The 15874-nt window shown below is 44.9% G+C and overlaps 1 protein-coding gene across 1 annotated transcript in view; it reads left to right on the top strand.

Moving 5' to 3' along the window:
- Positions 1 to 7036: 7036 nt before the first annotated feature.
- Map2k1 (mitogen-activated protein kinase kinase 1) overlaps positions 7037 to 15874 on the top strand; it is a 74116-nt gene continuing 65278 nt past the window's right edge. The window contains exon 1 of the mRNA XM_057766855.1: positions 7037 to 7445. Coding sequence (XP_057622838.1) covers positions 7366 to 7445 — 80 coding nt within the window. The 5' untranslated portion in view covers positions 7037 to 7365. The remainder of the gene's footprint in view (positions 7446 to 15874) is intronic.

The following is a 15874-nucleotide window of genomic DNA, read 5'->3' as shown; positions in this document are numbered from 1 at the left end:
CTTCCAGAGCGCATGAGTTTGGTTCCCCCATGCATGTCAGGTGCCTCACAAATGCGTGTAACTCTAGCTCCAGGGGATCTGATGCCTCTCACTTCCAAGGACACCTTCATGCACGTGCACATGCACACACATGCACATACGCATAATTAGAAATAATAAAAATGCCGGGTGGTGGTGCACGCCTTTAATCCCAGCACTCGGGAGGCAGAGGCAGGCGGACCTCTGTGAGTTCGAGACCAGCCTGGTCTATAAGAGCTAGTTCTAGGACAGGCACCAAAGCTACAGAGAAACCTTGTCTCGAAAAACAAAAACAAAGAAATAATAAAAATGAAGCTTAAGGGGGGGAAGGGGGCACCCAGTGTAAATAACTGCTGCCCATCTTTACAGGTCCCAATCAGAAACTTCTTATTTTGAATTTCCCCAAAATATTCTTTTCTAAGAAGAGAATAAATATTGTAATTTTGGGGTTGGTTATCTGTTTGTTTGATTTTGTTTATTTTTTGATACAGGGTTTCTCTGTGTAGCCCTGGCTGTTCTGGACCTCGCCCTATAGACCAGGTTGGCCTCGAACTCATAGAGACCCACCTGCCTCTGCTTTCTAGTGCTGGGATTAAAGACATGTGGCATTAGCCGGGCGGTGGTGGCACACGTCTTTAATCCCAGCACTCGGGGGGCAGAGGCAGGCGGATCTCTAGAGAAACCCTATCTTGAAAAACCTAAATAAATAAATAAATAAAATAAGGATGTGTGGCACCATGCCCAGTTTTTTTTTTGTTTTTTTTGTTTGTTTGTTTTGTTTGTTTTATTTTGAGGCAGGGGTCTCACCATGTAACTCTGGGTGGTGTGGATCTATTTATGTAGACCAGGGTGGCTTAAAATTAAGAGTTCTGCCTGCCTCTGCCTCCAGAGTGCAGGGATTAAAGGCGTGTGCCGCCATGCCCAGCTTTAAATATTGCAATTTTTAATGGAGCATGTAGGAGCTGGTCTCTAATACAAAACTTGTAGTGTGCTGGAGAGATGGCTTCGCTGTTGAGAGGACGGGCTGCTCTTGCAGAGACCCAGGTTTGCTCCCAGCTCTGCATGTTGACTCACACTCCTCTGTTGACTACAGTTCCACGAGGACCTGACACCCTTGCTGGCCTCTGTAGGCATCAGGTATGTAAATGGCAGAGGGACATACATGTAGTCAGAACATCCATACTCATAAAATAAAAACGGCCAGGTGGTGGTGGCACAGGCCTTTAATCCTAGCACTTAGGAGGAAGAGGCAGCTGGGTCTTCAAGTTTGAGGCCAGTCTGATCTACAGAATGAGTTCCAGGACATCCAGGGCTATACAGAGGAACCCTGTTTCAAAAGACAAAAATAGTAAAAGAATAAAAAATAATAAAATAAACAACCCATAAATAGGCAGTATCCTAAAATCTAATGGTGCTGTGCTATCCAACTGGTAATAATTGTGTAATAATGGCAGAGGATGGCTAAGCCCAAGATTCCATCGTATGAACAGAAAATCGTTGAGCAGTATAGCAAGAATATTTGATACTACTTTTCTACGCTTTATACTTATATAAATATACTAATTATATCAGAGTTTTGTGGTTTGCTTTTTTGAGATGGGGTCTCTTGAACCCAGGCTGCCCTCCAATTCACTAAGCTGATTCTTACCTTGAAACCTAATCCTCCTACCTCTCTCTCCTGACAGTTACGTCGTTTTAAAAGCACAAAGTGCTCAGAGAATATAAATGTTTTATTTTTTTAAACAAAAAAGCTTAACAAAGGAACACAGCCAGGTGATGGTGGTGGCACACTTTTATTTTCTTTTTTTTAAAGATTTATTTATTTATTATATATACAGTGTTCTGCCTGCATGCCAGAAGAGAGCAACAGATCTCATTATAGATGGTTGTGAGCCAACATGTGGTTGCTGGGAATTGAACTCAGGACCTTTGGAAGAGCAGGAAGTACCCTTAACCTCTGAGCCATCTCTCCAACCCTGCCGGCACACTTTAAGTCCCAGCCTTTAGGAGGCAGAGGCAGACAGATATCTATGAGATTTTTCTTTAATATTTATTTATTATGTATACAATATTCTGTCTGTGTGTATGCCTGAAGGCCAGAAGAGGGCACCAGACCTCATTACAGATGGTTGTGAGCCACCATGTGGTTGCTGGGAATTGAACTCAGGACCTTTGGAAGCGCAGGCCATGCTCTTAACCTCTGAGCCATCTCTCCAGCCCCAGATATCTATGAGTTTAATAGAACAAATCAAGTTCCAGGACAGTCAAAGCTGTTACACAGAGAAACCCTGTTTCAAAAAACAAGCAAAAAGCCCCAGCATCCTGCCATATAGTACTGACTGGCCTGGAACTCTCTATGTAGAGCAGGCTGGCCTCAGTGGCACAAGCAATCCCTTTATCTCTAGACTTCTGGGATCAAAAGCATGTGTCACCATGCACAGCTTTTTTATTTTGCTTGTCACATAGAAAGTGTTTCTTCCAGCCAGGCGATGGTGATGCATATGTTTAATCCCAGCACTTGGGAGGCAGAAGCTGGTGGATCTCTATGAGTTCGAGGCCAGCCTGATCTACAGAGTTAGTTCCAGGACAGCTAGGGCTACACAGAGAAACCCTGTCTCTTAAAAAAAAATTCTTCCATTAAATAATTTGTATTGGAGGTCTACATAACAAGTTCAAAGCCAGCCTGGTCTATAGAACCCTGATAACCCTCTCAGCTCACCTTCCCATTGCTACTGTCACTTTAAATGGAGATTGCTAGTATCCAAACTTTATATAAAATAAAAAACAGTATTACATTATTGTGTCTAGTTTTTGTCTTTGCTTTTTTTTTTTTCTAATTTGGGAGCCAAGAGAACTGCTGCTCTTGCTGAAGACCTGGGTATTTTCTATCACCCACATTAGTAGCTAACAATCCCCTGTAACTCCAGCTCCAGAGAGAGTTGGCATGTCTGGCCTCTGTGGGTACCTGCACTTGCATGCCTATACTCACATGTAGACAACAACACATAAACACAATTTAAAAAATAGTGAAAATACACTGGGCAGTAATGGCACATGCCTCTAATCTTTGCACTCCGGAGAGGCAGAAAGATTTCTGAGTTTGAGGCCAGCCTGGTATACAGAGTGAGTTCCAGGATAGCCAGGATACACATTGAACCCTCCCCGCAAAAAGGGTAAAAAATAAATACATACATATAACATATATTTTAAATTGAGGAGGCTGCTGAGCTGATTCAGCAGGTTAACGTGCTTGCCATCAGACTGACAAGCTGAGTTTAATCCCTAGAAACTACATGGTGGAAAGAAAGAACAGATTCCTGAAAGTTGTCCCCTGACCTTCGTGAGTATTCCATGGTACACGTACAGTCAAACGTGTACATGCAGTCCTACACACACCACACACAAATAAATGTAAAATTTTGGTTAATTTAGTGTGTATGTGTGTGATGTATGAACACATGTATGTGCAGGTGCACAAGCCTGTGTATGTACAAGGGTACCATAGGAAATACTGAGTACCCAGCTCTATGACTCTCCACTTCACTCCCCTGAGCCAGCATCTGTCACTGGGCCTGGAGCTGGGCTGGTGGCTACCTACCTCCAGTGATCTGCCTGTCTCTTCTCCCTAAATAGCACTGGGGTCATGCCTGCTTCATATGTGGGTTCTGGGAATGCCATGTGCTTGAGCAGCAAGTGCTCCTACCCAGCGAATCATCTCCCCCAGTCCTCTGTCCATCTTTTTTCTCCCTGATGAGAAATTTGTGATTTACCTTTATTTTTGCAGGCGTTCCGGTCGATTTTCACCATGTTCCACAGCATGGGATGGATGGTGGATGAATGTGAGATTTGCCTGCTTGCTGTTGGTGGTTTCTCCAAAACTATTACAAACAGTGCTGCTCTCAACATGCTTGAGCATGTTCATCCTAACATAAATATGGATTTCTGTCAGTGAACAACACATCAAATAGAATAGCTGTGTGACAGGGGACATGTGTAATTTTAGTCTTACCAGATCCTGTCAGGCAGAATTCCAAATTAGTCACACAAGTTGATTTATCTCCGCGAGGCGTTTGTCTTTCATGTCTCTATTGCTGTAATAAAACACCACGACCAAAATTCAGCTTGGGGAGGACAGGTTTATTTTGCTTCCACTTCCCCAGCACAGTCCATCGTGTGGACAGTCAAGGCAAGAACGTGGAGGCAGAAACCGTGGAGGAATGCTGCTACTTACTTGTCCCCTGTAGCTTCCTCAGCCTGTTTTCTTATAGCACCCAGGGCCACCCACCCGGGCTTGGCACTGCTCACATCGATCATCAATCAAGAAAATACACTACAGGCTTGTCAAAGTCCAGTTTGGTAGGGGTATTTTCTCTAATGAGGTTCCTTCCAAAATGATGCTAGCTTGTGTCGAGTTAGCACATCAACCAGCCAGCACAGTGTAACACATCCTTATCAATAGTTTTTGTTTGTTCTGTTTTACTTTGCTTTTCTTATGATGCTGGGACTCAAACCAGAGCTTCACAAACGCCTGACGAGTGTTCTATCGCTGAACCACACACATGCTCAGCCCAGAAGTGAACTTGGATCGATGAATCTTTTGTAGTGAAATTATGAATAATGGGAGGGGAAGAGAAGAAAAGAAAAAAATGAAAATAGACCCTTTTGCCCAAGATCCTTGGCTTTCATTTCTAAAGTGAATCAATTCTTTGCTTTTGTATTTGTTTTTCTCTGTGTATCCCTGGCTGTCCTGGAATTTTTTTTTTTTTTTTTTTGGTTTTTTCGAGACAGGGTTTCTCTGTGGTTTTGGAGCCTGTCCTGGAACTAGCTCTTGTAGACCAGGCTGGTCTCGAACTCACAGAGATCCGCCTGCCTCTGCCTCCCAAGTGCTGGGATTAAAGGCGTGCGCCACTAGCGCCCGGCTTGTTTTTTTTTGGTTATGGATTTCTCTCTGTAGACAAGACTGACCTCAAACTCAGAGATCTGTCTGCCTCCTGAGTGCTGGGATTAAAGGCATGTGTTACCTCTACTCAGCCTTTTTTTTTTTTAAAAAAAAAATCTTTTTTTCTTTTTTAAATTAATTTTTACTGGTTGAAACTTCAGTACAAAAAAAAGCATTCTCATCCAATATTTATTTCATCATATGACTGTGTTACAGATGATGTAATCACTTCTCTTCTGCTGTATATTTAGGCAGTTTCAGATTTTAGCTAGTTAATTTATTTGTGGGTCATTCTTTTGCATGGTTTCATAATTCTCACACAAAAGATTCATCCAAATGGGATTACCAAGTCAAATTGTACAACTTAAATGTGAAGTTTGTAGACTAAACCTAGGATCTGTTTTTTGGGTGTGTGTGTTGGGTAGACAGTGTCTCATGTGGCCTAGGTTAGGTCTAGAACTTGCTAGGTAGTTGAGGATAGCTTTCTGATCCTCCTGTCTCCATTTGGTGAGTGCATGCCCCACCATACCTATTTATGTAATGCTAAATTTATTTATTTATTTTTAAAGATTTATTTATTATACATTTAATGTTCTGTTGGCATGTATGCCAACATGCTAGAAAAGGCCTTCAGATCTCATTATAGATGGCTGTGAGTCACCATGTCGTTTCTGGGATTGAACTCAGGACCTCTGGAAGAGCAACCAGTGCTCTTAACCTCTGAGCTATCGCTCTAGTTCCCGAACTTATTATTTTTTAAATATTTATCTTATTTATCATCATCATTGTTATCATTATTTTGGTTTTTTGGAGACAGGGTTTTTCTGTATAGCTCTGGATGTCCTGGAACTCACTTTGTAGATGAGGCTGGACTCAAACTTAGAGATCTGCTTGACTCTGCCTCCTGAGTGCTGGGGCTAAAGCATGTGCCACCATGACTGGTCCAATTTTGTATTATTATTATTTTGTTTTTCAAGACAGGGTTTCTCTGTGTAGCTTTGGAGCCTGTCTTGGAACTTGCTCTGTAGACCAAGCTGGTCTCAAACTCACAGAAATCTGCCTGCCTCCGCCTCCTGAGTTCTGGTGTTAAAGATATGTGCCACTACCACCCGGCTCTGATTTTATTTTTAGTGCTTTTTGTACGTGTGTGGTGGGTAAATGCACATGACTGCAAGTACCCTCGGAGGCCAGAAGCATTGGATCCCCTAGAGTTGGAGCTTTAGTGGTAGTGAACTGCCCACACACGAATGAAGGAAACCCAGCCCAGGTCCTGCAAGAGTAGCAAGCATTCTCTACTTCTGCACTATCTGTCCAGGCTACTTGGAGGAGATTTTAAGACTTGGAAAACAACTAAAAAAGGATGTGAGATTGGTGACAGATAGGACAACTGACCCATTAATCTACTTCACTCTGCTCTCAAAATAGGCTGTACTAATTTCCTACCTCATCAGCACCGAGTTCTCAGCTCTCTATAAGCGGTTTAGTAGCACAAAAAAAAAAAAAAAAAAATCACACCAGTTTGGTTTAAGGAGTCTTTTGAAAGTTTTATTTTGAGACACAGTATCACAATGTATCCCTGGTTGGCCTTGAACTTGCAGTGTAAAGCAAACAGACCTGGAACTCCACAGACACCAGCCTGCTTTTGCCTCTTGTACTGGGATTAAGTTTATACCCCTGGCTGGCTCTTGACAAGTTTAGTTTCCTGTTACTCTATCCAGCCTGGCCTCAGAACACGTAAAGGGGTCCTTTTCTGATTCATTTTGTACTTTCATCTGGGCCAACGTGACCCAGCCTAAGGGAGAGGCCGAGCAGCACCAGGCAGAGGCACGAGGAACTGCGAGCAAGAACCTTCTTCGCCATTCCGCAGGGCGCCTCTGGTCAGCAGAGGGCGCCCGGAAGCCTTTCTCTCACCCCGCCCCCGGCCCAGCGCGCCGCGCCCCCGTGACGTATTTCCGCGTCATCTGCCGTTCAGTTCAGTTTCCATTGGCTCTGGGCGAAGCGACGGGGGCGGAGTCAGGAGGGCGTGAGGGAAGCGCTGCAGCCCCCGTGGGGGCGGGGCTTGCCTAGTTCCCCGCCCCTCCCCCGCCCTCCAGTCCCCCACTGGGACGTCTGTGCGCCACGGCTCCGAGTGCGGTGGCGGCAGTGGCCGTACTTTTTCTGGGGTTGCATCTCTAGCCAAGCTGTGGGGAGTGCGTAGCGGGGCCGCCGGAGCTCAAGGAACGCGTGCGCTGAGGCGAGAGAGTCCCGGGCCGCCGAGCGCGCGCAGCTGGTTCCCCGCGAGGGTTGGGCGGAGGGTCCCAGGAGCGTGCGGCTGACAGAGCCACCCCGACTCCGGGCAGAACCCAGGGAGGAAACGAGAAGCGGCCGCGCGCTCCCCGCCGAGTTGCAGGCTGCTTCCTCGCTGCAAGATGCCCAAGAAGAAGCCGACGCCCATCCAGCTGAACCCGACCCCCGATGGCTCGGCGGTTAACGGGACCAGCTCGGCCGAGTGAGTACCGGGAGTGGCCGGGAGGCCGCCACCACCAGGCTCGGCTCCGTCACGTACGGCCCGGGCTGGCGGGGGGCGAGGAACTCCGGCCGCCGGGCTATCGGTGACTAAGCACTGATTGTGCGCTTGACTCACACCGGCTGTGCACCCGCGAGTCCCGATCCCCCTCTTTCCCAACCCCGTGTGTCGCCCCTGGCCACCGGTATCAATTTTCGTCCATGAAAAACGAAACCTAATGTGTCTACCCGGCTATTGCCTAAAGGGCATCCTCTGGGATTCTGGCCTGTAACGGGACGCAGAGCAAATTCAGGTCGTTTCTGCGCCTTTGATACCTCGCCAGGGTCTGAGTGTGGACTTGGGATGGGGGAGCCCCATTACTCTTGGTGCCTGACACCTGTGGGGCCTTGTGGCCGGTTGATCGCCTGGCCAGCGGGGGCGTGTGTGCACAGACTTCCTCATGGCTGTTACCTGGCTCACTTTGAGGATTCTCTGTCCATGGCCTCCTTGGGTACTGCCTTGTTCGAGGGAAGAGTCTCTCCTCATCTGACCGTTCATGCGACAGTCCATCCCCTCACCGGTTTTTCTGGCTTTGCTTAGTTAACTGCGGGCCGGAAATTGACCTGAGACTAAGAATGATGACCGTGGAAGCCAAACCAAAGGTGCTCGGTTATCTGCAGAGGCAGGTTTTGCGTACAATTTATTTCATAAGGGTATTTGGGGTGGGGGGTTTGAGCCCACCTGTTGGGTTCCGTCTGTGGGAGAGACACTCAGACTAGATGGAGAAATAACTAGAAATGATTAAATTCTTCATCTTTACCTGACGACGGGAGTCTTTGAGGTATCTGACAAAATGAAAGTAGCTTCGGGCATTCTGCCCTTTGGAGATCATTTAACTCTCCCTTTTCCCTAGATTTTAATAACTCGGGACCTGTTGTCGGGATGGTGACTTGCATTGAAACCTACAGTGCTGGCAGGGCTGATAGTGGGTTTGTGTGAGCATAGCCAGGTTAAGAACTGCTTCCGACGCATCCCTTTAGGTCCTGCTCAGCTCCTGGCTTGACCATTGACTTGTAGCGTATGTCTTTGAGCAGCATCACGAGCATTTGTTCATTTTGTACATACAGCATTTTGCCCTTTAAAACAGACAGTAAGCCCCCCCCCCCAACCCCTTTTCAGGGTGAGGTATTCTTCGGTAACTATGTTCAAGACGTGTTTTTTGAGAGGGTGGAGTGGCATGGGCAGGGTCTGTATATGTAACTCAGGCTGGTGTAGAACTGAAATTCTCCTGACTTATCTTTGTGATGTTGGAATTACAGGCAGTTGCTACTATGTTAGATTAGCACAGCTTTTTTTTAAAAAATGATTTTGTTTTTAATTATGCATGAGTATGTGTGTCTGCCTGTGTGAAGGTGCTTTTGGAGGCTAGAGACATCGGATTCCCTGGACTATTTAGAGGCAGTTATGAGCCATGGCTACTCTGGGAGCTGAACTCAGGTCCCCTGTCCCCTGCAAAAACAGTAAGAGCTTGTAATTTTTTAAACTGCTGAGGTATCTGTCCAGCCCTTAGGATAAATTTTGTTCATTGTGGATTCTTGTCAAAGATTAGGGCTTTATCTTCCTTCAAATTTTTGGGTTTGAAAGTGGAAATACCTGTTGTCATTCATTCTCTTGTTAATTTTGACATTGTAGCTGCAGCCTTGGAAAGGGAAGGGAGGTTTCATGAAAAGAACTGAATAGGGGGTGTCAGAGAAATAGCTCTGTAAAAGTGCTTGCTGTGTAAACCTGGTGACCTGAGTTCAGTTCCCAGATCCTGCAGTGGATGGACCTAATCAACTCCTGAAATTTATCCTCCGACCTCCACACAAATACTGTGGAATGTGCATATTCACACATAATAATAAAATATTTCCTTAAACTTATTTATTTGTTTATTTTTGAGACAGGGTTTCCCTGTGTAACCGTGGGAGTCCTGGGCCTTATTCTGTAGACCAGGCTGGCCTCAGACTCAGAGATCTACCTTCCTCTGCCTCCTGAGTGCTGGTGCTAGGACTGAAGGCATGCATCACCACCACCCAGCCAATCATTTTTTTTTAATTAAAAATTTTTGCCTTGTTTGAAACAGGTCTCTCTGTGTACCTGTTGGTGTCCTAGAACTCACTATGTAGACCAGGCTGGCTTCGAGCTCACAGAGATCCACCTGCCTCTACCTCCCAAGTGCTGGGATCAAAGGCATGTACTACCACTGCCTGGCGTTTTGTTTTTTTGTTTGTTTTGAGAAACAGAATCTGGAATATTAGAAGAAACTACCTCCGAGTTGATGGCAGAAAAATTTGGATGAGATTGGGAGGTTCTAAACAGTAGTTAGTTTTAGAGCCTGTGTGCCGGATCAGGCTGGATTTGAAGCTTGGCTCTGTTGCTTGTAGTTTTGTGAGCCCGGACAAGTATCCTATGTTCTCTGGGCCTAGGCTTATTTTTTTTTCTCCCCAGAACAACTGGTTGCAATAATAGAACCAACTTGACCCTTCCCAAACTATCCCCCTCGGATGCCTTGTATTGGTTGTTGAGAAGGCTGGTGGACCTTTGACAGGTCATGTTCATTGGGTGTGTTAAGGTGGCTCTTGACAAACAGCCCTTTAGCCTTGTTTTCTGTGCAGTTTGCATTTACCTCCTTGACTCACTGCTGGGTGGCAATAGGAGACATTTCTGTGTAGGCTGCTGGAGACAAACAGGGACTGTCCCCCTTGTTTCCTAGCACTAATTGGGGTGGGTGGGGTGCTGCAGGGACAGCTCCACGTTTTGCCCTCTTCTCTCTTGGGCTGTCAGCAGAAGGAACTCTCGTGCTTCTGATCTTTGTGTTTACACCAGTGGTCGATTCAAATGTAAGACAATGTGAAGTAAGGAAGAGGAAGAAGAAAATGCTTACTAGTGGGTGAAAGAATTCTTGGTTGTCACAATGTCAAGGCTGCCCCCCTCGATACCTTGAAGCTGACATTAACATAGCTCTTACTCTTTCAAGGATTCAAGAAAGAAACTAGTAATATGGGCCCTGCAGTTTATGTAACTTTTAGGAGTCTCTGGGGAAATGTAGAACTACCGTTCTTACTTAAAATATTCGAGCATATTACTAGACTCCTAAATATTATAATGAAATGAATTAGAAATAAGGTTTCATTGTTGTTTTGTTGGTTTTCCCCACATGGTTCTATTGCAATAGAATAAAGTCCCACCCAACTCCTCATGCTGAACAGAGGAACTCTGAGTGAGCTGCCTGCCTATGCCCTATCCCTGCCTGTGCCCCCACCCTTCTCTTCTCTAACCACATTTCCTGTGGCTTCTTTCTCCTGCCCTCTTTTGCTTCCTCCAGAGATGGACTGTATTCCCTCCTGGCCTTTTGCACACGCTGTTTCCTTTGTAGTTAATCTCTTTCCTTTTCCTTGCTAGGGAGAAGCAGTTGTCACCTTTGCTTAAAAATCCTGTCCTCAGCGGGCGGTGGTGGTGCACGCCTTTAATCCCAGCACTTGGGAGGCCGAGGCAGGCGGATCTCTGTGAGTTCGAGACCAGCCTGGTCTACAAGAGCTATACTTCGCTTCACAACTGTAGTCATCTGAAGTACTATGATGGGCAGCCTCAGTCTGCAGGCAGTCATTCAAAATGTGCGCAGGTCACTACTTTGCATGCAGTTACTGATGGAACTGAGATTTTATCTATCTATCTATCCATCCATCCATCCATTTATTGGTTTTTCGAGACAGGGTTTCTCTGTAGCTTTGGATCCTGTTCTGGAACTCACTCTGTAGACCAGGCTAGCCTCGAAGTCACAGAGATATCCGCTTGTCTCTGCTTCCTGAGTGCCGGATTAAGGGTGTGTGTCTCCACTGCCTTGCTGGACTGAGATTTTAAGAAACCTGTGATTCCAAAGGCAGTGTGGATATTGAGAGTGGGGGAATTCGCTTTGTGAAAGTAAAGAAAATGAATGAGAACTATTTAAGTGTTTACAAAATGTGTATATATAGCATTGTATGTAAATAAGGTGAAAATGTGTATCATAGCAAGTATACTTACTTATTTAATTTTGGTTTTTCAAGACATGGTTTCTTTGTATAGCCCTAGCTGACCTGGAACTCACTTTGTAGACCAGACTGGCCTCAGATTCAGAAATTCACCTGCCTCTGCCTTCCAAGTGTGGGATTAAAAGCATGTGCCTCATATCTGCCCCATAGCAAGTTTTTGAAAAAAATTATTGCTGGTGTTTTAAAATAGGGAAAGAAAAAGATGAGAACAAAACCAAAACTTGTAAAATACATTTAAAAGAAAATTGCCCTTAGAACTTCATTGTAGGATCACGAATCTGGGGCTTTCACCTTCCATAGGTTTAAAGTTCTGTGGTATCATCAGTGCTGCTGCTCTTGTAGGGAGTGACTCTCCTTGAGAATAGACTTACATACTTACATCTTATTTCTGCATCAGGCTACTCTTTGAAATTTGCCTGTGATTGTATATACATACATACATACATATACATACATATATAAACATTGTGTGTGTGTATGTGTGTTTGCATGCCTACCACAGCACACAAAGTGGGGATCTGGGGATAGCTTTGTGGGACTCTCCTACTATGTGGGTTTCAGAGTTCAAACTTAGGTTATTGTACATAGTACTAGGTGCCCTTACCTGCTGAGCCATCTTTCTGGCCCTCTTTATTTTCTCTAAAACAATACTTTTGATCTTTGTGAGGAGAAGCTTTGTGTTCTGAGTGGAAATTGAAGTGCTAAGGTCAGCTGTCTCTCAGGACTTAACTTTTTATTTGATGATAGCTGAGTCCCTTGCATTTTCATTGTTCGCTTCCTTATCTGTACTGAGGGATGTTAATGGTTCACCCTGGCCAACCTCACCTGACCTCGTCAGTTCTTCAGTTTTTTTCCACTGTTTTCTCACTCTGGGCTTCAGAGTCCTGTGTGATGAGTTAAACACATCTCCATCTTAGAGTGCTTGAACTTTCTCCTCCTATCATTTTTCTTTGTATTGCTGGCCATTACTGTTGTATAGCACATGCCTGTCTGTCCTCTGCCCCCACTAAAATGCAGACCTTGTCATGGTTAGGTCTTCACTTTGCCCTTACATAGCTTGTAGGGTAGCACCTGGCATAGAGTGGGTCCTCAGTAGTCATTTGCTGATGAAAGGGGTTGGACAGTTTCTACCTTAATTATTAAGTTAGGCAGGGTGGCACATACTTTTAATTCCAGTGCAGTGGAAGGAGAGACAAGCAGATCACTATGAGTTTGAGGCCAGCTTGGTCTGAATAGCAAGCTCCAGGCTAGCCAGGGATGCACATTGAGACCCTGCTTCAAAAATAAGAGGTAGAAGATAGCTCAGTGGTTAAGAGCATGTGACTGCCTTTCCAGAGGACCTACATGGTGGCTCACAACTGACTATAACTTCAGTCCCAGGAGAGTCAATATCTTCAGCTTCCATGGGCACTGAATGTGTGTGATATACAAACATACATTCAGGCAAAACACCATACACATACAAAAGATAAACAAAATGTTAAAAAATATTAAAATCAAGTATGGGCAGTGATGGTGCATGCTTTTAATACCAGCATTTGGGAGCAGAGGCAGGTCGATCTCTGAGTCTGAGGCTAGCCTGGTCTACAGAGGAAATTCCAGGACAGCCAAAACCCTGTCTCAAAAACAAAAGAAAACAAACAAAAACCAAAACAAAAAGGACTTAATTATTGCATTTGGACAAATTATAAATCTTGCAGGTTTTAGCAGTCATGCAAGATTTATGAGGATCATACATACATCTGTTAGTGTAAAGACCCTTCAAAAAGGGAACATGAAAGCCAGGAGATGGTGGTGCACTCCTTTAATCCCAGCATTTGGGAGGCAGAAGAAGACGGATCTCTGTGAGTTCGAGGCCAGCCTGGTCTACAGAGAGAAACCCTGTCTTGAAAACAAACAAACAAAGAAACAAACACAAGGGAACATGAATGATAAGACGAATTTAAGTACTTATTTTGCAATGCTAGAAATTGGATACATTGCCAGGCGGTGGTGGCGCACGCCTTTAATCCCAGCACTTGGGAGGCAGAGGCAGGCAGATCTCTGTGAGTTCGAGACCAGCCTGGTCTACAAGAGCTAGTTCCAGGACAGGCTCCAAAACCACAGAGAAACCCTGTCTCGAAAAACCAAAAAAGAAAAAAAGGAAATTGGATACATGGACTTGACCATATTAAACAAAAGCTTTACCTCTATGCTGTATCCACAGCCTTTGTTTATGGAAAAATCTTGCTGTATAGGTCAGTCTGGAACTCTGCATTCTCCTGTCTCTTCCTCCTGAGTGTTGTGGTTATAGATGGGTTACTGCCATGTCTGGTTTATGTGCTTGTACCCTGATCACTTGGAGGTTTTGAACTGGTTTTGCATTGAATTTTGAACTTGGATATTTCCCTTGATTCATTAAAGCAGTAACTAATACTGGTGCTGTCCTTTAGAAAAGCTCAGGTGAAAAATGAGGTCCTTGCTGCTTTAGCAGACACAAAAGTGGGAAAGAGACTAATAAAAATGACAGCCTAGAATGGGGATGTGGTTCGTTTGGTAGAGTGCTTGCTTAGCATTCACGATGACTTGGATTTTATCTTTAACACCAAATGGACTGGGCAGAGTACTTGGAGGTAAAGGCTTAAGAGAATTAAGAGTTTCAGGTCATCTGCAGCAATGTTTGAGGCCAGCCTGGGCTACATGAGACCCTGTGTAACCATAATTGTTCTGGAACTCACTCTAGAGCAGGCTGACCCCAAACTCAAGAGATCCCCCTGCCTCTGCTTCTTGAGTACTGAGAATAAAGGTGTGCACCACCATGCCTGGCTTATGTATACATTTTTTGTCTGCATATATGTCTGTGCATTACAAGTCTGCCTGGTGCCCTCTGAAGCCAGAAGAAGGCATCTCCTGTGACTGGAGTTTCAAATAGTTGTGAGCTGTTGTGTGGGTGCTGGGAATTGAACCTCTGTAAACCAAGTCTTGTCTCCCACCTGCCTGTTTTCAAATTCCTGGCAGCTGTTTCCCAAATTACTACACAGAGGCTTATATTAATTATAAATGCTTGTCCGATAACTCTGACATATTACTAATAGCTCTTACATTTAAGTTAACCCATTTCTATTATGTATTACCATGTGGCGGTGGTTTTACCAGTCCTTAGGCATTTTGTTTCTTGGAGCGCTGACTTGGGCCTCCCTCGACTCAGCCCTTCCTTCTCCATGTGTCTCCGTTTGGCTTTCCTTCCTAGCCTTATTCTGCCTTGCTATAGACTAAATCAGCTTTTATTATCAACCAATGAGGGCAACAGATATCTCACTGTACAGAAGGATTATCCCACAGCAAACCTCTGTCTGTCCTTTGGAAGTGGAAGAGCAGACAGCATTATTAACTACTGAGCCCCTATTCTGTACTTTTTTAATGTTTTCATTTTGAGACAGGGTCTCAATGAGTTGTCCAGGCTGGCCTTGAAGTCACTCTGTAGGACTGGAAGGCCTTCAACTTATGATTCTCCTACCTCAGCCTCCCAAGTAACTTGGGATACAGGCTTGTACCACCAGACTCAATTTCAGTGTCATTGTTTTTTTTTTTTTTTTTTTTTTTTTGGATTTTTCGAGACAGGGTTTCTCCGTAGCTTTTGGTTCCTGTCGTGGAACTAGCTCTTGTAGACCAGGCTGGCCTCGAACTAACAGAGATCCGCCTGCCTCTGCCTCCCAAGTGCTGGGATTAAAAGCGTGCGCCACCACCGCCCGGCCATTTCAGTGTCATTGTTTTTAATGAATTGAACAGTTTTATACATACTACATTGTCATACAAATTTTTATTTCCATCCGTTTCCCCTTTACCTGCTAGGGAAACGCCAGTGTGAGCCTTTGGGTTGGCAGTACTGATGAAGCAGAGCATTATCAGGAGAGTTGAGAAGACCAAGCCTGCTCTTAGTTTAGTGTATATTCTTGTTTCTCAGCTACTCAGAAGTATGAGGTAGGAGATTGAGTTCAGGATTTCAAGACCCATCTGGCTGTTTCAGTGAGATCCCATCTCTAAGGAGAAAGAACAGACACCCACATCCACAAACTGAGAGGACCAGGACACATCAAGACCAAATTCTCAGCACATGTTGTCTTATTTGCTCCAGAGGGACAAAGGGTGGAACATAAGAGACAGACAGGAGACAGAGCACTAAGGAGAAGGGAAAAGGAACATTTGTCCTGGAGGGACAAAGGGTGGAGCATAAGAGACAGACAGGAGCCAGAGTACTAGGGAGAAGGGAGAAGGGATATTTGCCCCAGAGGGACAAAGGACTGCCTCTAGATAGAGAGGAGACAGGCAATGGCAGTTTATCAAAGGAAAAGGGGAAACCCCGTTAGGATGAGGCGTTTT

The sequence above is a fragment of the Chionomys nivalis genome, chromosome 4, assembly GCF_950005125.1.
Source record: "Chionomys nivalis chromosome 4, mChiNiv1.1, whole genome shotgun sequence".
Lineage (NCBI taxonomy): Eukaryota > Metazoa > Chordata > Mammalia > Rodentia > Cricetidae > Chionomys > Chionomys nivalis.
Note: the sequence above shows the minus strand (reverse complement) of the source record. Positions and strands in the feature narration are given on the sequence as shown.